Genomic DNA, 22,253 nt, shown 5'->3' with positions numbered 1-22,253 from the left:
TAACTATGAAGATGGAGGAGTTTACTATGATCCAGACGAAACCATGTTCCATAACGATGAAGATGGAGGAATTTACTTTGATCCTGAAGACCACGAACTCATCAAATATCATCTACTACCCAAGTTAGAAACGTATCTACAACCCAAGTCGAAAGATGAAGAGTGTGAAGACTTCATCGTGATGAAGAACGTTTACGATAAGGAGCCATGGTTGCTGGACCATACCAATCATCCGTTGTTCAAGAAGAACGAGTGGTTTTATTTCGTGACAAGGACTCAAGTGTCAGTGAAGAACATTGGTCGTGGTAGGAACTCAAAGCGGAGGATCGCCGGGGACAACGATGGTGGGAGTTGGAAGCCTAACGCTAAAAAATATATTGAGGACGAAGAGAGAAAGAATACCATAATAGGGAAAAAGCAAACTCTAAAGTTCACTAAAAGCGACAACAATAAGAGGCAGAAAAGAGGAGACGGTACTTCTGCTGCCGTTCCTGGGAGCACTAGTAGCTGGATTATGTACGAGTATTCGCTACCGGACGAAAATACGTTTCAAGAACTGGTCCTGTGCAAGATTCGCAAGATAAGTAATTCTAAGGATGAAGAAGTTGAAGCCGTGGATGTGACACATGACGCAGAAGAAGATGGGGCTGGAGAGCTCGTTGACAGATTCGCAAGAATGGGATTGGATGATCAACAGACAACGGAGAAAGATGATCAACAAGAGCCACCAATGTACGCTCAAACTCAATCTAGTGATCCTCCAGCTAGGCTTGGCGATAAATCTCTACCAATAGAAGTGGATGATGATGAAGATGAAGAACAAGTGATGAACCAAGAGCTTCAAAAACATCTTTTCGAGTCCACCGAGAGCTTTTAGTTTTCATGTACAAACACAAGAAGTGTAAACACTTATTGAAAATATTCTTAATGTTGCTCAAAGTTATTCTTTATTGTTTGTAAAATAGTTTCAATTATGTGATTATCTTTTACATCAAACAAAGATAAACAATTCATACGTTTTGTGAATATTTGGGTAATAAGTTAGATACAATACAGCTGCATGAATTACTCGTAGGTCAATGATATGACCTTTACAATGCCACGTACTCTTACTATTCTGCATGTTTACAATTGAATTCATAATGCAGTACTGGTGTAATACTATTGTGTGTTTATTCGTCTAGACTTGTTTTTATTCGTATCATATTATCTGGTAATTTTATTGAGACCCTTAACCCCTCAGTTGTTATATTTTCAAGACTAAGTTGTTATACTGAATCTTTTTTTTTTTGCTTCCTTTGGGAATCCGTCGGGAATTTTCGACGGATTCTCGACGAAAGCCATTTTTTTGTTGTCATTGAAAATTCTGGACGGAATTCAAGTATTTTTAGAAGTCATTATTTTTGTTTCGTAAAAATTTCGTCGGGATTTCCTCGAAAATTCCCGACAGACTTTTTCCAAACCCGAACGCTCACTCATACTCTAATGAAATCCGAACCAAATACGGAACTAAAAAAAATTGAATACATATTCTATATGAGCTGTAAAATACAAAATGGACCATGTAGGGTGGTATAAAATATATCTGAATAAAAAAATCTGAATTATATCCAAAATAAGTATTTAAATTTTAAATAAGTTTCTTAAATACTTCATTCTATGTTATTTTGATATAATATCTAAACTATCCGAATCTGAATCAATATTAACATATATTAAATAATTCGAATTTCAAAATGATTCCTACATAGAGTTATAAAATATATCTGAATCTAAAATGTTATTAACCAATCCAATCCGATATTTATAGAATTCAAAATGAGAACGATTAAACCCAAATATCCAAAAACTCAAAATACCCAAACCGAACTCGAACTAATACTCGAAGACTCACTCCTAACCTAACGGAATTTAAGTACATACGATTAACAACATATATAATTTATCATAACAGAATCTTTATAAAAATAACATTTATATACGATCTATTAACAAAATATGATTTATCATAGCATAATTCATGAAAAAGAATCTATCAATATGATTTATCATAACATTATCTTCATAAATTTATATAAATAATATTATCTTCATAAAACAAATCTATCAATATGATCTATCATAACAATATCTTCTTGATTCTCTTAACAAACCGTGTTTTGTAATAGGAAACTGCATCGATGATAGGATTATCATCTGAATTTTTCTTTAGAAAATTAAAATAGTAGTAGTATATATACGTACAACTCAATAGGTTATAACCTCACTTTTGTAGAATCAAACTTGAGCGCTAAACCCTTAAAACGATGTCAAATAACTATGAAGATGGAGGAGTTTACTATGATCCAGACGAAACCATGTTCAATAACGATGAAGATGGAGGAATTTACTTTGATCCTGAAGACCACGAACTCATCAAATATCATCTACTACCCAAGTTAGAAACGTATCTACAACCCAAGTCGAAAGATGAAGAGTGTGAAGACTTCATCGTGATGAAGAACGTTTACGATAAGGAGCCATGGTTGCTGGACCATACCAATCATCCGTTGTTCAAGAAGAACGAGTGGTTTTATTTCGTGACAAGGACTCAAGTGTCAGTGAAGAACATTGGTCGTGGTAGGAACTCAAAGCGGAGGATCGCCGGGGACAACGATGGTGGGAGTTGGAAGCCTAACGCTAAAAAATATATTGAGGACGAAGAGAGAAAGAAGACCATAATAGGGAAAAAGCAAACTCTAAAGTTCACTAAAAGCGACAACAATAAGAGGCAGAAGAGAGGAGACGGTACTTCTGCTGCCGTTCCTGGGAGCACTAGTAGCTGGATTATGTACGAGTATTCGCTACCGGACGAAAATACGTTTCAGGAACTGGTCCTGTGCAAGATTCGCAAGATAAGTAATTCTAAGGATGAAGAAGTTGAAGCCGTGGATGTGACACATGACGCAGAAGAAGATGGGGCTGGAGAGCTCGTTGACAGATTCGCAAGAATGGGATTGGATGATCAACAAGAGCCACCAATGTACGCTCAAACTCAATCTAGTGATCCTTCAGCTAGGCTTGGCGATAAATCTCTACCAATAGAAGTGGATGATGATGAAGATGAAGAACAAGTGATGAACCAAGAGCTTCAAAAACATCTTTTCGAGTCCACCGAGAGCTTTTAGTTTTCATGTACAAACACAAGAAGTGTAAACACTTATTGAAAATATTCTTAATGTTGCCAAAGTTATTCTTTATTGTTTGTAAAATAGTTTCAATTATGTGATTAACTTTGTTCATCAAACAAAGAGAATCAATTCATACGTTTTGTGAATATTTGGTAATAATTTATATACAATACAACTGCATGAATTACTCGTAGGTCAATGATATGACCATTACAATGCCACGTACTCTTACTATTCTGCATGTTTACAATTGAATTCATAATGCAGTACTGGTGTAAGAGAGTGTTTTCCCTAGAAACAATTGGTCTATTTCTTCTCCTTTGATGTTTTTGTATTCACTTGAGTAATTAGGTTGTTGTAATTTGTAAATTACGGTGTAGTAAATTGTTTATAGCATTGTAAAATTTAGAAAATTATATGATTTTAAGAAATAAAAATTTGCTGGTCTGGACCGCTGGGTGGGTCTAAACCTCAGCTGCCCACAAATACAAATCAGTAAGCAGAGATATAAATTAGTCATTAAAATATTGGTCAAGGAAACAAAGTAGAAAATCTTGACCAAGCTATACCAAATGGTTCTTAAACTTTGAGTTGCTTGAAAAGAGTAGTTAACGGTGCAGTCTATACAGAAAAGCTCACAAGCTGGTTAGACCCAGAATAGTTATCACAAAAGCCATGGAGGTGAGACAGTAAGTGGAAGTCTCATTGATAAATACACAAGAATGGATTAGAAGCTGTTATCGTGACCAAACTTCTACCAGAAGAATTGGATGACTACTCTGACGAATTTGAAGAGTGGAAGCTACAGTTTTGTGGTCTTCTTGTCAATTTTGTTTTATCACTTGAAAAGAACTTAAAGACGTTTCTTCTGGTTGCTTGCATTGCAATTATACGCCTTTTTTTTTCTGGCGAGTCAAAATATCTTATCTGATGTGTCAAAGAGAGGTAATTTCCAAGCAAAGTAGGTCATAAGAGCTCTATTGTCATCTGTGGAGACTTCTTCGACTCAAACAAAAAATAAAGAGAAGCAAGCTGATTCTAAATTACTCTTACATAAACCTATTTTAAAACAGTGTCAGCATCATTGACCTTGAGCTCGTCAAAGAACTTAAACTACATACAACTAGCATTTATTATTTTTAATATGTTTCGTATGATTTAAACCATTTTTAGGATAAGAGATATGTGCACATATGTAGAATAACCATGTTCACATAAAATATATATCCAAACTGAACACATATGACCATGTAACCACGCTTATCATATAATATGGAACACAACTGTACATATTTAATCACCTTATCTTGCCACATACATGGTAAGTACTCATTATATGTAGGAAAATAAAAGTACATACCATTGTACCTAAAACTTGTCATGAGGATAGGACTACCAAAGTAGTTAAGCCACACAACTGTAAGAACCGTCTAAATGATGACATAGGAATTGTGGTATATCTACTAATTCAAAAAGGAAAAAGAACATTTCTAGCTTTTCTTTGATAGTGTCTTCCATGTAAAGGTCAACTCTGACTTTTCTGCAGTTTTAAAAACACAATTCTCATGGAAAAGAAGGTGCAGGAGAATAAGAGATTCGCAAACTAAGGTGTGACAGAAGATCATCTCTGGTCAAGATGGCTGGAGTTATGGGATCACATGGTATCTGGATGATGATAATTAGTGTCCATGTGATGCTTTTAGTGTTCGCTCAAGACAAGGATCCATTTGTGCTGTATGACTTCAGGGGAGCAAACCTTTATCTTGATGGAATGGCAAATATAAACGATGGTCGATTGCATCTTACAAATGATACTGAGACCAGCACTGGTCATGCTATGCTCAAAGTTCCCATGAATTTCACAGCGTCGTCTCCCAGTTCATTTTCATTTTCAACAGAGTTTGTCTTTGCAATCTTCCCACTGCAGAAGCCTCCTTCCTACGGTCAAGGTATGGCTTTTGTGGTAGCTTCTAAGATAGACCTCATGGCCAACGGCACCGCAACTTCAGGTTTAGGGCTTTTCAGTTTAGAAAATAAAAACAAAACTGAAAAGCAGATCCTAGCTGTAGAGTTTGACACAAATAAAAGCTCTGAACCACTTGACGAAAGCGGAAACCATGTAGGGATTGATATTAATAGTATAGTCTCGGTCCACCATGCCGATGCTGGTTACTATTCGGAGGGAAAGATTAAACCCCTGCTGCTTGCGAGTGGAGATCGTATTCTTGTCTGGATAGATTATAATGGAGTAGAGAAATTACTAAATGTAACGCTAGCTCCGGTACCAAAGTCAACGCCAGGTTCACCTTTCTTGTCAAGTTCCATCAAACCAAGTTTGCCTCTCTTGTCAAAATCCATCAATGTTTCAGAGATTTTCAATAAGACCATGTTTGTAGGTTTCTCTGGTTCCACAGGCTCAACCAGAAGTGACCAATACATTCTTGCATGGAGTTTCAAGAAAGGTGGCAAATCAGAAAGCATTGACCTCTCAAAGGTTTTGAATCCCCCTACTCGACCGCCACCACCCTCAGCACCACCACCACCAGCAGCGTCAGAGTCTAAAAACACCAAAAAGACCTTGATTCTAGTTGCTACTATACCTTCAATTGCTATTCTTCTGATGCTTGGAGGAATCTTGTATCTTTACCAGAGAAGAAAGTATGCAGAGGTGCTTGAACAATGGGAACAAGAGTACATCCCCCAAAGGTATTCCTTCAAGAACCTCTACAAAGCAACCAAAGGTTTCAAGGAGAGTCAGCTACTTGGAGCCGGAGGTTTCGGAAAAGTATACAAAGGAGAACTTCTTTCCGGTACTCAAATCGCGGTCAAAAGAGTCTCCCATGATGCAGAACAAGGAATGCAACAATACGTGGCAGAGATCGCTAGCATGGGAAGGCTAAGGCACAAGAACTTGGTGCAGCTCCTTGGCTACTGCAGACGCAAAGGTGAATTGCTTTTGGTTTATGACTACATGCCAAATGGAAGCCTAGATAACTACTTGTTCAATAAAGAAAAAGTGAAAGACCTCACTTGGTCTCAGAGATTGAATATAATCAAGGGAGTAGCATCTGCCCTTTTGTATCTTCATGAAGAGTGGGAGCAAGTTGTGTTACACAGAGATATTAAATCTAGCAATATTCTTTTGGACGCTGAACTAAATGGTAGGTTGGGAGATTTTGGGCTTGCAAGGTTCCATGACCGCGGCCAGAATCTTGAAGCCACGCGTGTGGTAGGAACCATTGGCTACATGGCACCTGAGCTAACTGCAATGGGAGTGGCTACCACGAAAACCGATGTCTATGCTTTTGGATCTTTTATCCTTGAGGTGGTTTGTGGGAGGAGGCCAGTCGACCCTGAGAGACCGGTTGAGCAAATGATTTTGATGAAGTGGGTTGCTACTTGCGGAAGCAGAGATAATTTAATGATTACTGTTGACAGTAAACTTGAAGGAAACTTCAAAGCTGAAGAGGTGAAGATGCTTTTGAAGCTAGGCATGCTTTGTTCTCAGAGCAACCCTGAGAACAGGCCTAGTATGAGACATATAGTACAATATCTCGAAGGGAATGTTCCTGTTCCTAGCATATCATTTGATACAGCTGGTTTTGGTATGCCTAATATAAGCAATGAAACGGTAACGCAAATGACAACCACTTCCACATCAGCTAATTTCTGTTTTGAAGATGTTACAATCCTATTTGGTGGTCGTTGAAGCCTGCTTCACAGGCTGCTAAACTTACAAGTAAGCTTCTTTGTTTTGCTACAATGCTGTCTTTTAAGCGCATGTAATATATTTGACAGATTTTTTTCCTTTTGCTACAATGTTGTTCAGTGAATGATTGTGTATTTGAAATTTTCTTTTATTTTGCTACAATGTTGTTTACTCTTGATATAAATGGTTGCATTGTGATGTGTTGTTGTTCCAAACTGTGGAAGCACACTGACATGTCAGGTTTAAAGCCAAGCCTTGTCAGCGGGTTTGAGCATCACATGGCTCTTATAATAGAGTACTAGAATCAAAAGTAATTGTGTCTTGATTCGAAGAAATATGTGTATCTCAATATAACCCACAAAATGAGTAGCTTGAATAATCTAAATTTGCATGTCCAAAATCAAAACTCTAAATGCAAAAAAAAAAATATATGAAAATTTTGATTTATTTCAGCTAAAAAATATTATAGTTAAACTTAGAGAAGTAAATTCAATTCGATATACCCAAATAATAACCAAATCAACTAGATACTATATATTCAAATTGCACATTTAAATTAAAATAAATATAATATTATTTAAAATAAATCATACATACAAATAATCAAAATTAAAATTAGAATATTAATATTTTATAAAGAGATGAATATTAATATTTTATACATACATACAAATAATCAAAATTAAAATTAAAATTAGAATATTAATATTTTATAATGACACCATATACAAAGATTTTAATAATTATGTATTTTTGAATAACATTGAGTTTTAATGAATTGTTTGAAATCTTAACTGAAAAACACTATAAATTAGAAATCTGTGATACCTGATTTACAGCTATAAAATCTAATAACATTTAGTTTTAAGAGATAATTTAAAATCATTAAATGAATAATAACAAATTAGAGCTAAACTTATTAAAATTCATAATTGGATAACACCACTTTAGTTTTAAATAACCTTAAATTCGATTTTAGTCACACTAAATTCTAAAACAAAATTCAAAATCATTAAATGAAGAAATCCATATAATGGTTAAATTAAACTTTTTAAAAAGTTCATCAATGAATAAGACCTCATTAATCTTAAATAATATTAAATTAGCTTAAGTAACACTAAATTTTAAAATTTATTAAATATAAACAAATATAATATCCAATAATATTAAATTTTAAACAATTTCATAAACTGAAAAAGCAACATTTAGTCGTTGGATTTTGATTGTATTGAATTCCTTTCTCCTTTTCTTTAAACAAAGAACATTTATTCTTAATACATCACTTAGAGCTCTCCACCTTCTGACTGCTATATATTATCCATTGTCGGGTTTAATTCTTGTAACAATCAAACGCAGAGAACAAAAATCTCAACCAATATGATCACTCTAAACCACACTGAGCCTCTGTTGCATAGTTGAAGATGCTTTTCCATTCTTTTTCTTTTGAGTGATCTTGCTTACACTGCTAGCAAATTAAACAGCACGTCGACTTTGAAGTTTGCACCCAGCGACGTGATTAGGATATTAGATCGTGGATGGGACGTTTTGGGAACATACTGCAAGGTTGGGCCGATCCTTTCGGCTTGTCTAAAGAGATGCTCACAGTCATGGCTGATGATGTTGACCTGATTCCTGATGTGAAAATTTTCACTTCAGGGACACACTATGTGTGTTTCAGATGGAATTGGCAAGATTTCATCTGAGTTCGCTGAACTGGTGGCTAGGGAATGCGACAACAAAGGGGTTTCTCCATCTGCTTTTCAGATTGGGTCTTGATCGACTACCCCTTTGTACCATACGCATGTAATCTGAAAAGCAGATGGAGAAACTCCTTTGATGTCACATTTCCTAGCCACCAAAATTCAGCAAACTCAGAAGAAATTTTTCCAATTCCATCTGAAAAGACATAGCGTGTCCCCAAAGAGAAGATCAGAAATCAGCTCAACATCATAAGCTATGAATGTGAGCGTCTCTTTAGACGAGCCCAAAGATTGTCTTAGTCGCGAGGTTTCTAGATGGATCAAAAAATTGCAGGCGCTATTACAGGTTTAATATTTCATTTATGTTATACATCAAATTTGCATGTTTGAATATTATATATCCTCGGGACCAATTCATACATTATTATACGGAGATGGTTATGTAATTATTAACATCATCTCACTTCTACAACTATTTCTTTTTTTGTAAACGATATATATGTAACAAACAAAATTTACAAGAACAATATTGGATTAATACATATTTGTTTTGGAAAATATATATACACTTTTGTAATAAAAAGTTGGGTTAAATCATAATAATAAAGCCATGGAACTGATCAAGCATCGCCATCTTTCCATGTTCACAGTTGCACTTGCAGTTGCGCTGAGTTCTCGGTCCGTGCTTGTCCACCATCGTCATATAGACAACCACAGAAACTTGATTTTCCTCGCACCTTGAAGAACAGTTTAGCAGTAGAAGGTTGCTTGCTTGTAGTTGTATCGCATAAAGAGCTGAACAATGTGGTCGTGCTGATGGGTACGTAAAAACTAAAAAGCAAAAAGATTTTGGATTGAAATCATCACATCTTAATCAGTTGGCTTGAAGCTCATCTTTGTGATTTGGTGTTTTTTTTTATATATATATACACTTTTGTAATTTGGTTTTATATGAAACATGTACATATTAGAAAGAGAAGAGCTCGAGTTCTACATGGTGAAACTTCAAAAGAAGAAGGGCCAAGAGTGCATTATGTACATCAAGAGAGAGTTTCATATAAGGCTTCTGTTAGAAGTTGAAATCTCCTTTAGCCTGCACAAAATGAGATGATGATTTATAAGAATTTTGTATAAAAACTGACATGTGACTATTTTTTGTTCAACAAAAAGCATGGAAAAAAAATACAAGTTGGTCCCAAACCTCAGAGAAAAAAACTTCTTTGTGTTGATCTGCATAACTCCAGCTCTAAATTTGCAGTCCCATTTGTTCGTACCCCTCTTCTTCTTCACCTGCAGAAGTTGCCCTTTATAAGAAATCCATCATTGTTAGGAATTAATATATATGCAGTAATGAAAAAAAAAACTAAACAACAAAATTACATTATCAAACTGACAGATGATCAAATACGGAATGTGATCATCATCGGTACCACCTTCTTCCTCAACATCATCATTCTCGTTCAGATCCTCATCATCTTCATCTACACCATCCCCTCACACATGTTAGAAACCAGAAGTTATCTATGACTAGAACTCATGCATAAATTTTAAACAATACCATAAGGAGCATTAGTGTTTGGCTTTATGTCAGCATCATCTCCATCACCAGATCCGTCATTCTGAGGAATATCGTTCTTTGTGGACATCACAAGGTCCTAAAAACGTACTCAGCATCAGTAATACATCTGTGTGACTCCAAAGTGAGCCGTCAAACAAGAAGACTCTACAGCCAAAATTAAAGGAACCTTACCGTGGATGGAAGCTGAGCATCAATGTCAACTCCAGTTGCAGCATCTCCAGGTAAAGGGTTTGTATCCTGAGTTTGACGAGGAGCAGGCACAATCACAGCAGGTGAGGGGAAGGGGAAGGAAGCAGAAGATGGTAGGATCGCTTCGCTTATGACTCCAGCTTCTATCATCTTCCTTAGCCAATTCTATAGACAAGAGTTCATAATCACACTTTTCGAAGTCTATTGTAAACGGCCTTTATGAAAATTCTCCAAAAACCCTAACTTGTGACTCAAGAAAAAAAAAAAACAGCTCAAATGTATCAAGATCGAGTTAAAACTGAATTTGTATTTCTCAAGATCTGCAGCGTCGATCGATCACAATTCACAAGGTATCGCATCATCTTCGTTTTCCAAAATCCTCATAAAACCCTAACTTGCTACCCAAGAAAACTGAAACAACTTAAATGTATCAAGATCGAGTCAAATCTGAATTCTGAGTTCTCAAAAGCTGAAGCGGCGATCGATCACAGTTCACAAGATATCGTATCATCTTGGTTTTCCAGAATCCTCCTAAAAACCCTAACTTGCAGCTCAAGAATATTGAAACAAGATTCGATGGAAAGAAAGACTAAATCCAGTTCTCAGTTATGAAACTAACCCCATGAATGTTGCTAAGAAGACTCTGATGCAGGCCTCCTTTGACGGAGCTTACCTCGGATCGCATCTTGCTGATAACATCATTGCTGATACTGATGCAGGCCATGGTAGTCTCGCTCGTATCCATTCCGAAATGGTCGACTTTGAATATTTTGTTTACGAAGATCCTCTCAGGAGGAAGAAGATTGAAAGAAAGTAAAGTCCAAAAGGAGATGTGTTGGTCGTATATGATTATTACTCGAGCGAGCTACAAAAGAAAATAATAGTTCTGAAGAGATGTACAGCTCAAGAGAAGGGAGATATGTGTTAGTCTAGATTTTAAAAAAACATGCGTTTATGGATGGGCTTGCACTTACATGTCACTAGGCGATTACCCTCACCGTTGAATCGGTTCGAATTCCCCGGGAGAGAGGAAAGCTGAGATTCAAATCATTCACGTTGTCGAAAACTAAGCATGGACTCGCACCACGCGTCTCTTGGACGTTGGACTGTAAGTATCTCCGTCGTCTCCACAGTTTCATTTTCCTCTGGCGGTGTCTCACCTCCGTGTTTTTATGTCATCTCGGTAGTTGGAGGAGATTCGTCAAAAGAGAACAGCTCAAAGGCCTAGCAAAGCTTCTTCAGGGACAGATCTTGGTGCTTTATATTCTCAACACAAAGAACATCAGAAGAAGTATGCTGATATGGAGGATCACAACAAGATCTTATCCTCAAAGGCTGGAAAATGAGATCCCATTTCTTTCTTTTGGATAAAATGTTGATGATGCTTTTTCTTTTGTCCATGGGCTTCAGCTTCAGTCAAATGAAGCTGAGAATGAATCACTTGAGTCTCAGCTGAATGTGTTAGTGAGTTACAGTTAAGCTTTTGTTTGTGATCTTTGTTTGTTTTTTTTTTCATGTCTTGACATACTGCTCCGGTGGATGGTGACAGGAACAAAACACAGTGCCGTCTCTGAGAAAAGCTCTCAAGGAAATTGCAATGGAGAAAGATGCTGTTGTCGTTTCATGAGTAGGGGTTCCTCCTGTTTTACTTCTTCTTTTTTTTTATGCTAAAATAACCACCCTTTGATTGCGATAGCTATTGCTTGTAGGAGGATCTCTCAGCACAAGTTAGGACTCTGAAGAAACGTGTTAAAGAGGCAGAGGAGGAGCAATATCGAGTAAGCCTTTATGTCTTCCGAGGATTAAATTTCATTTTTCCTTTTTTCTCAACTTACCCATTGTTGATAGGCTGAGGAAGATGCATCATCTCTCAGAGCAGAGCTTAACTCGATACAACAGCAAACAATGGGTACTTTATTTGTTGCAGTTTCCCCGGACCAAGTATCTGAGAAGGAGATGGCCAACCTAAAATTAGAATTATAGGTACGAGTGCGTTTGAGTCGGATACTTTCTCCTCAGACAAGAGTCTTTGAGTCTACGATACTAATGTTCTTAATATAAACAGAAAGAATCAATGTTGAGGCAGCAAGAACAACAACGTTTAGCTGAAGAACAAACCCGAGTTGCTTCTTTAATGTCTGAAAATCAGGAACTGGTACATAAGATTTCAGTTTTATCCAGCGGTGCTTCAGGTAATATGTGACGTGATACAAGTCGCTTGTTTCAAAATCAGCTGTTACATTCATCTGGTGTTTGGATGCTTTAGCTCATGTGAAAATGCTTTCTCGGAGTCATTCAGAAATTGTTTTACTGAATGTGCAATTGTTGGATACGTATCAATAACTTTGTTATGAATCAACCAATCAAGTCGAAAAGTGTTTTCAGTGGTAAGAAAATGTTACTAACCCATTATTGCCACTTGCCAGCATATATGCCTTCTTCAACGTTTTATGGAATCCCTTAAGAGTTATAAGTTTTGATGGTTTTCGTGTAGGAAGGAAGATAAAGAAGTACTGGAGAAGCAGTTGCATGATATGGCTGTTGCACTTGAAAGATTGGAGAGTAGTAGGCAAAAGCTTCTCATGTTGGTAATGTCTTAGCTTTCTGCTAAGCGTCACTTGATTTGGGAAACGTCACTTGATTTGGGATTTTCATTCCCATGCATTGTAATTTTCAGATTGACAACCAATCATCTGAACGAAATAGGGAAGCTTTTTGAGGAGAACTCAAACCTCTCGGCTTCCTATCAAGAATCAAGCAGTATATCAAAGCAATGGGAGAGTCAAGTAAGCCTCTCACAGTTACTATTGCGTGAGAAACATTTTCTTTTAACTTTATGTTGATTTGTAGCAAACTGTGTAGGTGAAAGAATGTCTAAAGAAAAATGTAGAACTCCGTGAAGCTCTGGACAAGTTAAGAACAGAATCGTTATCTGCGCACTCAATGGGCATATGCGCGTGTAAGTTTCCTTCTTCTTCAACCTATTGAGATCCTATCGTTTTGTTGATTTATTATTTGCAATTTGTTACAGCTATAAACCTGTGCTTAGAAACATTGAGAGCAGCTTAATCAAGCTGAAGCAAGATGGATCAGTTACAGTAGTAGCACAGTGACCCAAGCGCACACTTCTGAGTAGTGAATGTTATTGTATACAACAAACGCCTACTTGGTACCAAGGTGACCTTATAGTGTCAGATGTACACTGTATAGTTCAGACAGATTCTTAACTCGATTGTTTGTTCGCGATTAATTCTGCTTAAGAATAATAGGATACATTCTTACAAAATAGAGAGGAACAAAACCCACTAAACTCGAATGAAATTAAACATTATTCCGAACAAAAATATCCATAGACATCAACTTGTAAATGGTCTATGATACATCTTTTATCACATGCCATCTTCCGGACCAAAACCGAACTAGGCCAGAAACTTTTGCTCATGCAGCGGCTGCAGGGTCGTTGATGACTCCCAAAAAATCGTCTTTGATGGTACCAACACAAAACTGCAGAATCAAAAGACAAATTTTCAACATTTATAAAGATTCAAGCCAAAAAAATGAACTGTAAGTTGCAATGTGGATAGAGTGTGCATACGATTTCAGTGGCATCGACTCTAGTTCCAATAATCTTTAGTCTCACTTCACATTCTTTCTGGATCTTAACCTGTAGAAAGCATTGGTAAGATTAGGTCTTCTTTGAAAAATATATGAAGTAGAGAAAAGGAACAGACCGATCCATCAGATGTCGTGTAATTAGGCATGTCTCCAGCCTGAAACTCCATATCATCTGGAATCAACTGTAATGATTGAAAAGAGTAAACATCAAACACATACAACCAAAAAAAGAAAAGCTAGTAGATCAAAACCATGATGCTTACATGCTTGGACACAAAGATCTGAACAGGTCCAGCTTCAGCGAAGAAACCCATCTGAGATTTCATTACACAATTTTCCATTACGTTTGTTCACTAAAGAGACAGTAAAACTATATAATAACACAATTACCTTATTCACCAAAGTCACAACAGCTTCCAGAATCTCTCCCTTGAAAGGCCTGAAGACAACACACTGGTATTTAACAGGAAAGGTAACGAAGGCAGTCCCGTCTCGGATCAACCCTTTCCCTACGCTTTCTATCCCCGTTATCGCCACTACGAACCCATGTCGACCACTGTCACCAAAACCAAACACAAAGCAAAAGAGTTCCAATTTAGCTAGAATGCTTTAAAAGACAAATCTTTCTAGATAAAGAGATAAAACTAACTGCTAAACACACACAATCTTAGCGACAAGGCAATAGACTAACTCGAGATCTCAATAAAAATCAATCCTTTACACAAAAACTCCACTGAGTTTCTCTACTTTATGCTTAAAGTAACGATCTTTAGCCCAATTGAAAAAAGATTCAGCATCCAATCAGTAATCCCAGAAACAAAACCAATTGAAGGAGACAGGAGTTAGGGTTTAGGAGTTTCAAAATATGCAATTGAATCTGAAGCCGAGCCAAAGAAACAAGATTGAAGAAGAAACCTGCAAGTGCCTTCGACATCTTTCATGAGCTTAGAGACGAGATTCTCACGGAGGTTGCGACCAAAGAAACGTGGGTGTAATTGCATGTTTCGCTCCAAAACTATGTGGAAGAACATCTTGGTCTGCACTTTTTCTCTCTCTCTCTCGCTCTGGGACTCTCCGACCCTAGTTTAATGTCTTTATGCGAGCAATTTAGTTTCCACAAGTGCAGATCTCTCTTTAACCGTCTGTAAAGGGATGATTATTTCCTTATTTTTTTTCTTTTGTTGGTTTGCTTAAAATATTAGGAAATTAGAATGAATAACCGAAAAATAATAATTAATTAATTGGTTAAATTAGATTTAGGGCTGCTGTGTCTTGGTTTCTTGTGGTTTAGTGACTGTTTTGGTGTGCAACCAAGGTCTTAAACGTAATTAACCACCCTTAAAAAAAGTTAAATATTTCTGAAAAATGAAACGGACAAATGCTTCCTTGCGTTTACTAACAACGCCAGAGCTAAAACAACTGCTAAAGACTCCATCTGTTGTGAATAGCAAGAAGAAGAAACGGTGGCTTTTAAATTGAATGGATGACTCAAGATTCTACTACACATTGCAGTGAAGTTGCCACATTGCATTATAACCTCACAGATGGTTTTAAGTCAATGATGACAAAGAATAACTTAAAGTTTTAAGTCCAGCAATTAACTTTTATTCACTTATCATTATTTAAGTCATGACCAAAGATTCTTTTTAGTGACTAACAATGAGTTGAACTTCTAGATTACCCAAAATATAAAGACCTCGGAAATAATGTCTCTGGTTCACGTTTAAAAGGATTTACTCTCTAAAAGAAAGTTATACTACATGGTCCGAAACCTCTTAATCATAAAGTTCTATGTGTATGTGTTCAAGGAATATAGTGTATATACACCAATTGAGGACTTGGGTTGATGAAAGAATAAAACTTTGCAGACTTTTGTTTACTTTCTAATATGAGTCAGAGAATAAGAAGAAGACCATAAGAACATAAAGTCTTGAGAAAAGAAATTACAAGAGTTCAAATAAGATTATATGATATAACATGTAACAATGTGTTTTTTTTTCCTGCCTTCTTGCAAAGGCCTCAGGACAAAGTCTCAGGGAGTTTCAAATGTCTCTCTCTCTCTCTCCCGTTTTTATCTCGCCAATTTCGTCTTCTTTCCAGCGAGGCTCTAACTGAAAAATGCAACATGAAAGAACCCTTCTGTAAGTGAATGAATCTGACATAGAAGCTGAAATCTCAGATTCATAAAGTTCAAAACTTCGCAAAATCTGAGCAAGTGTCATAATCTACAGTAATTTGAAAAGAAACGCACATCAGATCAGCTAGTATATGAGATGTCAGAGCTTTACTTACTACGCTTAATGAAACAATTTTGCAATCTAAAAGGGTCGAAACAAGAAGTGAAGCAGTTATAAAAAGGTACTTGAACACTACCTCATAAGAACCGAGGCCTCCGATCCGCAGGCTTAAGAATTTGAAAAGAGCACATTAAACTCTCATCAACACTCATCATAGCACCAGCATTATCGAATTCACCACAGTAATTAGGAGCTGAAAATATAGTAACAAGCTGTCTATCCGCAAAGAACTCATAACCATCCTCTACAACCTGCAATTTAAAACAGGTTTTTGATTAGAAACTCTTGTAGTGACAAGAGAAACATAAAACATAGTGTAGTAGTAGACCAACCTGGTGAGCACGACAGATGAGATCCATATCATTCTTTATCAAAAACTCAGCCACTTTATCAGGCCCAAACGTGTAAGAAACTCCACGGTCATTCATCCCCCAGCCTTTCACATCTTTACTCGGATCAGACCAAAGCAGATCACATAGCAAACCGGAGTCCGGAACATCGGTAGGTCGCTTAATGTTCTTAATCTGTTCCACGCTGGTCAAATCAGGAGAAAGGCCACCGTGCATACACAATATCTTATCGTCTATTACAGCAGCTACAGGGAGGCAGTTGAAAGAATCTGTAAACACTTTCCAGAGTCTGACACTGAACCTGCGTTTACATTCATCGTAGAATCCGTAGATTCGGTTGATGGAGGCGCATTCGTGGTTGCCTCTTAGGAGGAAGAAGTTCTCAGGGTATTTGATCTTGTAGGCAAGGAGAAGACAGATTGTTTCTAGGCTCTGCTTCCCGCGGTCCACGTAATCTCCTAGGAATAGATAGTTAGCTGCAGGAGGTAAGCCTCCGTACTCAAATAGCCTCAGTAGATCTGAGTACTGTCCATGAATATCACCTGAATAAACAGAACAAAACCACATCAACATACAAGTTCCAGTGTCGGATTTGGGCCAAGATCGATGAAACATTAGCTTTGGTCCCCATAGTTACCCAAATTATGAAGAAGAAAAATTATAAAAGTTCTTAAAAAATGTATGGCTCCCAAATTTTCAGATCAGGCCATGATAAGCAAGACCGATCCTAGTCAAAGCCAAATGAAACATTCGCCTCAAGTTTCCAAATTTTTTCAAGAAATTTAAATAGAGATAATCCCCCAAATTTGTAAAAAAAAAATGAAATCTTTACGTCTATAGCCTCCAAAATCTCAGGACCGGCCCTGCTGATAAGTTTACATAAACCGAACCTCCGAGAACAGTTTTCAACCAGACAAACAAATACATCCTAGGTTGCATCAAGATACTTATCTAATCTTATGTAACACACAAGGTTGAGCTCATTTAACTTCAACGACAAAAAGTTTTCAATGAATGTAACCATGGACGAGGTCTCTAACTCAATGTTTTAGAGCAATCCAATGATCTTTATGTGACCTTTTAACTTGTCTTTATCGACATCAGCTGCAATCAATCAGATGTTTGATTTAAACATCTCTCTATCTCTCTTAGCTACTCCACAAACCTTTTATGTGCTTCCTTATCTATAACTTAGACCAAACACAACATCTGTCTAAAACCAATTCACGTTACACAAAACCTACTCAATACAAAGAAAAATAAAAAACTTTTTTATGGAGAGCTGATCTAAGAACACAAGGCAATCATGAAGACATCAGATCCTAACACGAACATGAAAAGGAGATTGAATGATTACCGCAGATCTTAATTGGAGCCTCGAGCTCAAGGAGGTTAGGCTGTTGGAGAAAAATCTCTCTAGACACGCTGCAAAGCTGTCTGATCTCAGACTCGTTGAGCATGACCTGTTTGGTTCCAGGCTTAGGGTTTCTGTAATCCAACAAACGACGGATGATGTCGTCGAGAACGGCAGGGTCCATGCTTCCCTGCCCTTGCTGCGTCATTACAAAGACCCCACGCGATCGAAACTTAACAACACCAATCGATCTTTTTATCTTACAAAAGTTTCAATCTTTCGGACATAAATCGATAGCCCAGAAAACCAAATTTGATTTCGAAATCTTTTCTCGATCTTCAGACCAAAAAGTTTTTGCCTTTGTTTTGTTTTGTTTCCCCAAATATTTTTTTATTTTTTTTAGTTTCTAACGAGTTTCTGTGATGGGTGAGTTTATCGAAGGTTAGTGGTTGTTTATTTATTTTATATTTATTTCCGAAATAAAGTAATTGTCCAATAATAATAGCTTAATGCAACTCTCTGCATAATGTTATAATCATCTCTCCGTGGATGGATTTGCTGGTCCCCACTATGCACATCACTTCTGATTTTTTTGTTTCCTTTGTAAATAATTAATTTTTCATAAATAGTAGTACTGTTCCTTTTGATTAATTATGATCAAATTGTATTTTGTCAATTCATCCTCATTTTCTTAATGATATATTGGGGAAAGATAATTTAGGAGTTTTTTTCTATTGGATTTCGGATTAATATTATCAATGTTATTAGTGAAATTTCAAAATAGTGGGTTTAGAAGATATAATTTTACTATAGATTTGAAAATGTATTTAAATTATATTGACTTTTAATTAAAATAGAAGTTAATAAATACTTATAAGAATCTAACGTTACATCTTAAATAAAAAAGAATCTAACGTTACACATAAGTTTAGATTCTGTGTGCTTTTTTATTCAAATTTTTTCTTTTGTTTTCCGTTTTTCTACAAAGCTAGTATTCTACTCTAAAAATGTCATGCAGAAGTGTAATCCATAAGAGAATTAGAACAAAGAAATAAACAAATGTGCAGAGAAGAGGCAGGCACTAAAGAGAAATGCAGAAGCTTAAATCTTCATTTTGACTCGAACAGACTACATCACTTGTGAACCAGCCACAATCATCTATTTTTGGTCCAAACTCCACTAGCTCTTTTAAAAACATTTTGAATTCATCTTGCTGATCCTTCAACCGGACAGCAACAGGTGTACCTACAAGCGTGATCGGTCTATATATTGTATTAAAAGTATTATATAAGATATCATTGTCTTCAAATCTAATAAGTTGAATCAGCGCCAGAGAAAAAATAAAGAAAGAGGATTATAGCTTTCCAAGTTCGAATGGATATTATATCCAACCTTAGATACAAGCCTTCTATAAGAAATGTCTTTCGTTCCTCATGAAATTGTCTTTTGTATTCTATTTTCACAAAACTGTTATTATTCATGAAGACGTGCACATCAATCAACTTAAACCAGAGATGGATAAAAAAAAGTATGTCCAATTGTAAACCAGAACTATCCGGAACATACCAAAGAAACACAGAGAATATAATAGTGTACTAACGAAGTTTTTTCTTCCTTTTTATTATAACTTTTTTTTTTTCTGAACACAAACCATCAGAGATTGCAAGACAAGAGTGTGATTGAAAAGAAGCATTCTACATACCCTTGCATTGTTACACTCATCAGCCAAAAAAACAAGATAAAAGAGAGAGAAGAGGAGAAGCTTTCATGAGATACTAATTAAGTAGAGCAGCAACCCCTTTTGGCAGCTCCAGACGTATCCTCAACGTTAATCGTTGTTCCTTGCCCTGGAATCGCGGAATTAGCACCCGCTGCCTCTTGAGCAGCCAAAGCTTTCTTGCTAATGATCTTGTAAATCTCTGTCAACACGGTTTGAAATGATTTCTCGACGTTTGTGGATTCAAGAGCAGATGTCTCCAAGAAAGATAGACCTTCTGTCTCGGCTAGACTCCGACCATCTTCCTCAGCAACCGACCTCAAGTGGTTCAGATCGGATTTGTTCCCAGCCATCATGATCACAATGTTGGAATCCGCATGGTCTCTTAGTTCTCGTAGCCACCTTAGGACATTGTCAAAGGTCTGACGTTTGGTGATGTCATAGACAAGAAATGCACCTACTGCGCCTCTGTAATAAGCGCTTGTGATGGCTCTGTACCGCTCTTGACCGGCAGTGTCCCATATTTGGGCCTTTACAGTCTTTCCTTCAACCTGTATAACCGTAAGACAATCACAAAAAGTTAACAACTGGTTAGGTCTCATAATTGTCTTGCTTCAAGCTTTCACAGACATGATTAGCAGATGGTAGGAAGCTGTCACATGGTTTAACTATTAAAAAGCGAGAAGCTGGTATAGGCAGTTACAAATCATTTTGCTTAAACACAGAGCATCAACATTTGTGATATACATCAGCCACATAAATGTTTATGTAGGTCACTATGTATCACATAACTCTTTCTTGAAATTATTATTTGATGAGTAGACTTTTTCAGGGATGAAAAGTTGACTTTGATGATTAGTTAAAAAACATTACTGGGGAACAAGTTGGGGGCTCTCTCCACCAGTCAGTCATACACAAAAAATATAAACTAAAGCATTGTTCATGACTCATAGCCAGCACATTTAAGATGCTCTCTTGATATAAAAATTCTCAGATAACAAAAATAAAATTTAAAAAACAGGTGAGAGGAACAATGCACCGAATTGTCTCAGACATTAGATTATTCGAATCTTAAGAAACCACAGTACCTTTCACTAGTTATATGCTACACAAGCATGTTTTAAGACTGGCTCAAAAAATAGATGTAACTTCAAAAGAACAAAACTAAAACACGACCGCATCAGATGAACTAACATTGACCTATAATGATGAGATCGTGAAGTTGATACCAAACCAAAAAGGCAAAACTGAAGAGGAAGTAAAAGATTTCACGGTTTAGGGCTAAACCTAGTTCAAAACAAAGACAGAGAATACAAATCCCACCACACCTAGCAGATCCTAACCCTAAAAAAATTCATAGAGATCACGTGACAAAATGAAGTAGAGTTTGAATGGTGGCAAGAAATAGAAAACTTTGAATCACCTGAAGAGTTCTTGTGGCGAATTCAACACCAATGGTGGACTTGGATTCCAAGCAAAACTCATTCCTGGTGAATCTAGACAAGATGTTTGATTTCCCGACACCAGAATCACCAATCAACACGATCTTGAACAAATAATCGTAATCCTGTTCTACTCTATGCGTCATTATTCCTCTTCTATCTCACCAAAAGAAACAAGCCTACACATAAACAAACATCTCTGAATCTCAACAAACAACCGATGCCATCATAGAAAAAACGACGGATCCATCGAAATTAACTCTAGCCAGAGCATATCGGAAACGAAACGAACATTACATACCCTTCTTATATTCCACGGAAAAAAAATGGCGGATTAATCGTGAAAAGCGAGTTTCACCCTCTTTAGATCTGCTTAAGGATGAAACTTCTCTTGAAGGAAACACTCTCCTATTACTGTTTTTAATCCTCTTTGTGGTTCGTAGTATAAATGTTTTCCTTTATTACAGTATATATGATGTTTTCGTATATTATATAGTGTGTTGATACGATAAAACGAACGACGATGTATTAATAAAGCAAATGACAAGAGGGCTGAGGTGGGCCAGGCGGCAGCTTACCAGGTCAGAGTCGTCAGGCTGACAAAAAGTAAGAGGAATGTTTCATACTTTCAGGGGCACTATAGGAATTACTCTCATGTTAGACTGTTAACAGCCAATTGCTAAGAAACACGTATGCATAAATATTTTAAACAGAAGTAATATAATGATTTTTCTATAATTTACGTTCTGTCTTGTGGTGAAGATGCGCTGTTGATTGATCATTCGCAGTAGACAAATGATTACATCAATTTTATTAGCTCATAATTAACGATAATCTAATTGAAGTTATAATGACGAAACCGCGCAACCGAAATTAAGGATTTAAAAACAAATTTTCTTGTGTAATGGTTGAACTCATCAAAGCAATCATATACTGTAATAAACAAGTTTGAAATTGATTTGATTGGTTTGGCTGGAACTAGGAACAAAGAACATTTCGTTTCTATGATTTAGTGTGTGGTTATTAATCAGAAGATAATGATAACGGATGATGTCTAAGAGACTACTGATCTTATTTATTTAACATTAAACAACCATTATTAACATTTAAGAGGGTTGGTCTTTTATACAA

The 22,253-nt window shown here is 36.5% G+C and overlaps 7 protein-coding genes and 1 long non-coding RNA gene across 10 annotated transcripts; 4 read left to right on the top strand and 4 right to left on the bottom strand.

The window, feature by feature from the left end:
• The first annotated feature begins 2,306 nt into the window (after window positions 1-2,306).
• On the top strand, window positions 2,307-3,167 carry LOC117131763 (NAC domain-containing protein 6-like). The gene has a single exon (XM_033284226.1). It carries the CDS (start codon window positions 2,307-2,309, stop codon window positions 3,165-3,167), a length of 861 nt encoding a protein of 286 aa, XP_033140117.1.
• A 678-nt stretch (window positions 3,168-3,845) lies between these two features.
• Window positions 3,846-7,475, top strand: LOC103851604 (putative L-type lectin-domain containing receptor kinase II.2). The gene has a single exon (XM_009128471.2). The coding sequence runs from the start codon at window positions 4,807-4,809 to the stop codon at window positions 6,877-6,879; it is 2,073 nt and encodes a 690-aa protein (XP_009126719.1). The 5' UTR covers window positions 3,846-4,806; the 3' UTR covers window positions 6,880-7,475.
• A 2,157-nt stretch (window positions 7,476-9,632) lies between these two features.
• LOC108870758 (transcription initiation factor IIA subunit 1-like) lies at window positions 9,633-11,092 on the bottom strand. Its single transcript, XM_018656397.1, has 6 exons — window positions 11,021-11,092; window positions 10,330-10,512; window positions 10,138-10,234; window positions 9,960-10,060; window positions 9,781-9,869; window positions 9,633-9,672 (listed from the first exon to the last, which is right to left on the bottom strand). The coding sequence occupies exons 1-6, from the start codon at window positions 11,090-11,092 to the stop codon at window positions 9,633-9,635; spliced, it is 582 nt and encodes a 193-aa protein (XP_018511913.1).
• Window positions 11,093-11,419: 327 nt separating this feature from the next.
• LOC103851768 lies at window positions 11,420-12,622 on the top strand. The gene is made up of 8 exons (XM_033284219.1): window positions 11,420-11,455; window positions 11,535-11,681; window positions 11,758-11,811; window positions 11,897-11,965; window positions 12,057-12,125; window positions 12,196-12,288; window positions 12,413-12,502; window positions 12,614-12,622. Exons 1-8 carry the CDS (start codon window positions 11,420-11,422, stop codon window positions 12,620-12,622), a joined length of 567 nt encoding a protein of 188 aa, XP_033140110.1.
• A 943-nt stretch (window positions 12,623-13,565) lies between these two features.
• LOC103851602 (DNA-directed RNA polymerase II subunit 7) lies at window positions 13,566-15,136 on the bottom strand. Its single transcript, XM_009128470.3, has 6 exons — window positions 14,878-15,136; window positions 14,353-14,518; window positions 14,226-14,276; window positions 14,079-14,144; window positions 13,943-14,011; window positions 13,566-13,851 (listed from the first exon to the last, which is right to left on the bottom strand). Exons 1-6 carry the CDS (start codon window positions 14,991-14,993, stop codon window positions 13,786-13,788), a joined length of 534 nt encoding a protein of 177 aa, XP_009126718.1. The 5' UTR covers window positions 14,994-15,136; the 3' UTR covers window positions 13,566-13,785.
• Window positions 15,137-15,805: 669 nt separating this feature from the next.
• Window positions 15,806-18,578, bottom strand: LOC103851601 (serine/threonine-protein phosphatase PP1 isozyme 2). 2 transcript variants are annotated; one of them, XM_033285355.1, is made up of 4 exons: window positions 17,967-18,578; window positions 16,592-17,151; window positions 16,336-16,510; window positions 15,806-16,187 (listed from the first exon to the last, which is right to left on the bottom strand). In XM_033285355.1, exons 1-3 carry the CDS (start codon window positions 18,169-18,171, stop codon window positions 16,337-16,339), a joined length of 939 nt encoding a protein of 312 aa, XP_033141246.1. In that variant the 5' UTR covers window positions 18,172-18,578; the 3' UTR covers window positions 15,806-16,187; window position 16,336. The 2 variants fall into 2 exon arrangements, with proteins under 2 accessions (XP_033141246.1, XP_009126716.1); XM_009128468.2 differs by having other exon boundaries at window positions 15,806-16,073; window positions 17,967-18,557.
• A 972-nt stretch (window positions 18,579-19,550) lies between these two features.
• Window positions 19,551-21,622, bottom strand: LOC103851600 (ras-related protein RABA2d). 2 transcript variants are annotated; one of them, XM_009128467.3, is made up of 3 exons: window positions 21,424-21,622; window positions 21,104-21,301; window positions 19,551-20,231 (listed from the first exon to the last, which is right to left on the bottom strand). In XM_009128467.3, the coding sequence occupies exons 2-3, from the start codon at window positions 21,266-21,268 to the stop codon at window positions 19,743-19,745; spliced, it is 654 nt and encodes a 217-aa protein (XP_009126715.1). In that variant the 5' UTR covers window positions 21,269-21,301; window positions 21,424-21,622; the 3' UTR covers window positions 19,551-19,742. The 2 variants fall into 2 exon arrangements, with proteins under 2 accessions (XP_009126715.1, XP_033141248.1); XM_033285357.1 differs by having other exon boundaries at window positions 21,481-21,542.
• Window positions 20,106-21,023, top strand: LOC117132033. Its single transcript, XR_004455423.1, has 2 exons — window positions 20,106-20,342; window positions 20,380-21,023. It is a non-coding gene; the product is annotated as an uncharacterized LOC117132033 (long non-coding RNA).
• Window positions 21,623-22,253: the final 631 nt, after the last annotated feature.

The sequence above is a fragment of the Brassica rapa genome, chromosome A02 (genome assembly GCF_000309985.2).
Source record: "Brassica rapa cultivar Chiifu-401-42 chromosome A02, CAAS_Brap_v3.01, whole genome shotgun sequence".
NCBI classification, from domain to species: domain Eukaryota; kingdom Viridiplantae; phylum Streptophyta; class Magnoliopsida; order Brassicales; family Brassicaceae; genus Brassica; species Brassica rapa.
Note: the sequence above shows the minus strand (reverse complement) of the source record. Positions and strands in the feature narration are given on the sequence as shown.

Coding starts and splice junctions, on each gene's coding strand:
- LOC117131763 (XM_033284226.1), top strand. CDS start 2,307: ATGTCAAATAACTATGAAGATGGAGGAGTTTACTATGATCCAGACGAA.
- LOC103851604 (XM_009128471.2), top strand. CDS start 4,807: ATGGCTGGAGTTATGGGATCACATGGTATCTGGATGATGATAATTAGT.
- LOC108870758 (XM_018656397.1), bottom strand. CDS start 11,092: ATGGATACGAGCGAGACTACCATGGCCTGCATCAGTATCAGCAATGAT. Junction 10,513..11,020: donor TCAGCAAGATGCGATCCGAG/GTAAGCTCCGTC, acceptor TCTTGTCTATAG/AATTGGCTAAGGAAGATGAT. Junction 10,061..10,137: donor AAACACTAATGCTCCTTATG/GTATTGTTTAAA, acceptor GGGATGGTGTAG/ATGAAGATGATGAGGATCTG.
- LOC103851768 (XM_033284219.1), top strand. CDS start 11,420: ATGGACTCGCACCACGCGTCTCTTGGACGTTGGACT. Junction 11,456..11,534: donor CGTCTCTTGGACGTTGGACT/GTAAGTATCTCC, acceptor TCATCTCGGTAG/TTGGAGGAGATTCGTCAAAA. Junction 12,289..12,412: donor TTGCAGTTTCCCCGGACCAA/GTATCTGAGAAG, acceptor TAATATAAACAG/AAAGAATCAATGTTGAGGCA.
- LOC103851602 (XM_009128470.3), bottom strand. CDS start 14,993: ATGTTCTTCCACATAGTTTTGGAGCGAAACATGCAATTACACCCACGT. Junction 14,012..14,078: donor ACACGACATCTGATGGATCG/GTCTGTTCCTTT, acceptor TGCTTTCTACAG/GTTAAGATCCAGAAAGAATG. Junction 13,852..13,942: donor GAGTCGATGCCACTGAAATC/GTATGCACACTC, acceptor TTGATTCTGCAG/TTTTGTGTTGGTACCATCAA.
- LOC103851601 (XM_033285355.1), bottom strand. CDS start 18,171: ATGACGCAGCAAGGGCAGGGAAGCATGGACCCTGCCGTTCTCGACGAC. Junction 17,152..17,966: donor GGCTCCAATTAAGATCTGCG/GTAATCATTCAA, acceptor CTGTTTATTCAG/GTGATATTCATGGACAGTAC. Junction 16,511..16,591: donor TCATCTGTCGTGCTCACCAG/GTTGGTCTACTA, acceptor TTTAAATTGCAG/GTTGTAGAGGATGGTTATGA.
- LOC103851600 (XM_009128467.3), bottom strand. CDS start 21,268: ATGACGCATAGAGTAGAACAGGATTACGATTATTTGTTCAAGATCGTG. Junction 20,232..21,103: donor TCGCCACAAGAACTCTTCAG/GTGATTCAAAGT, acceptor ACGGTTATACAG/GTTGAAGGAAAGACTGTAAA.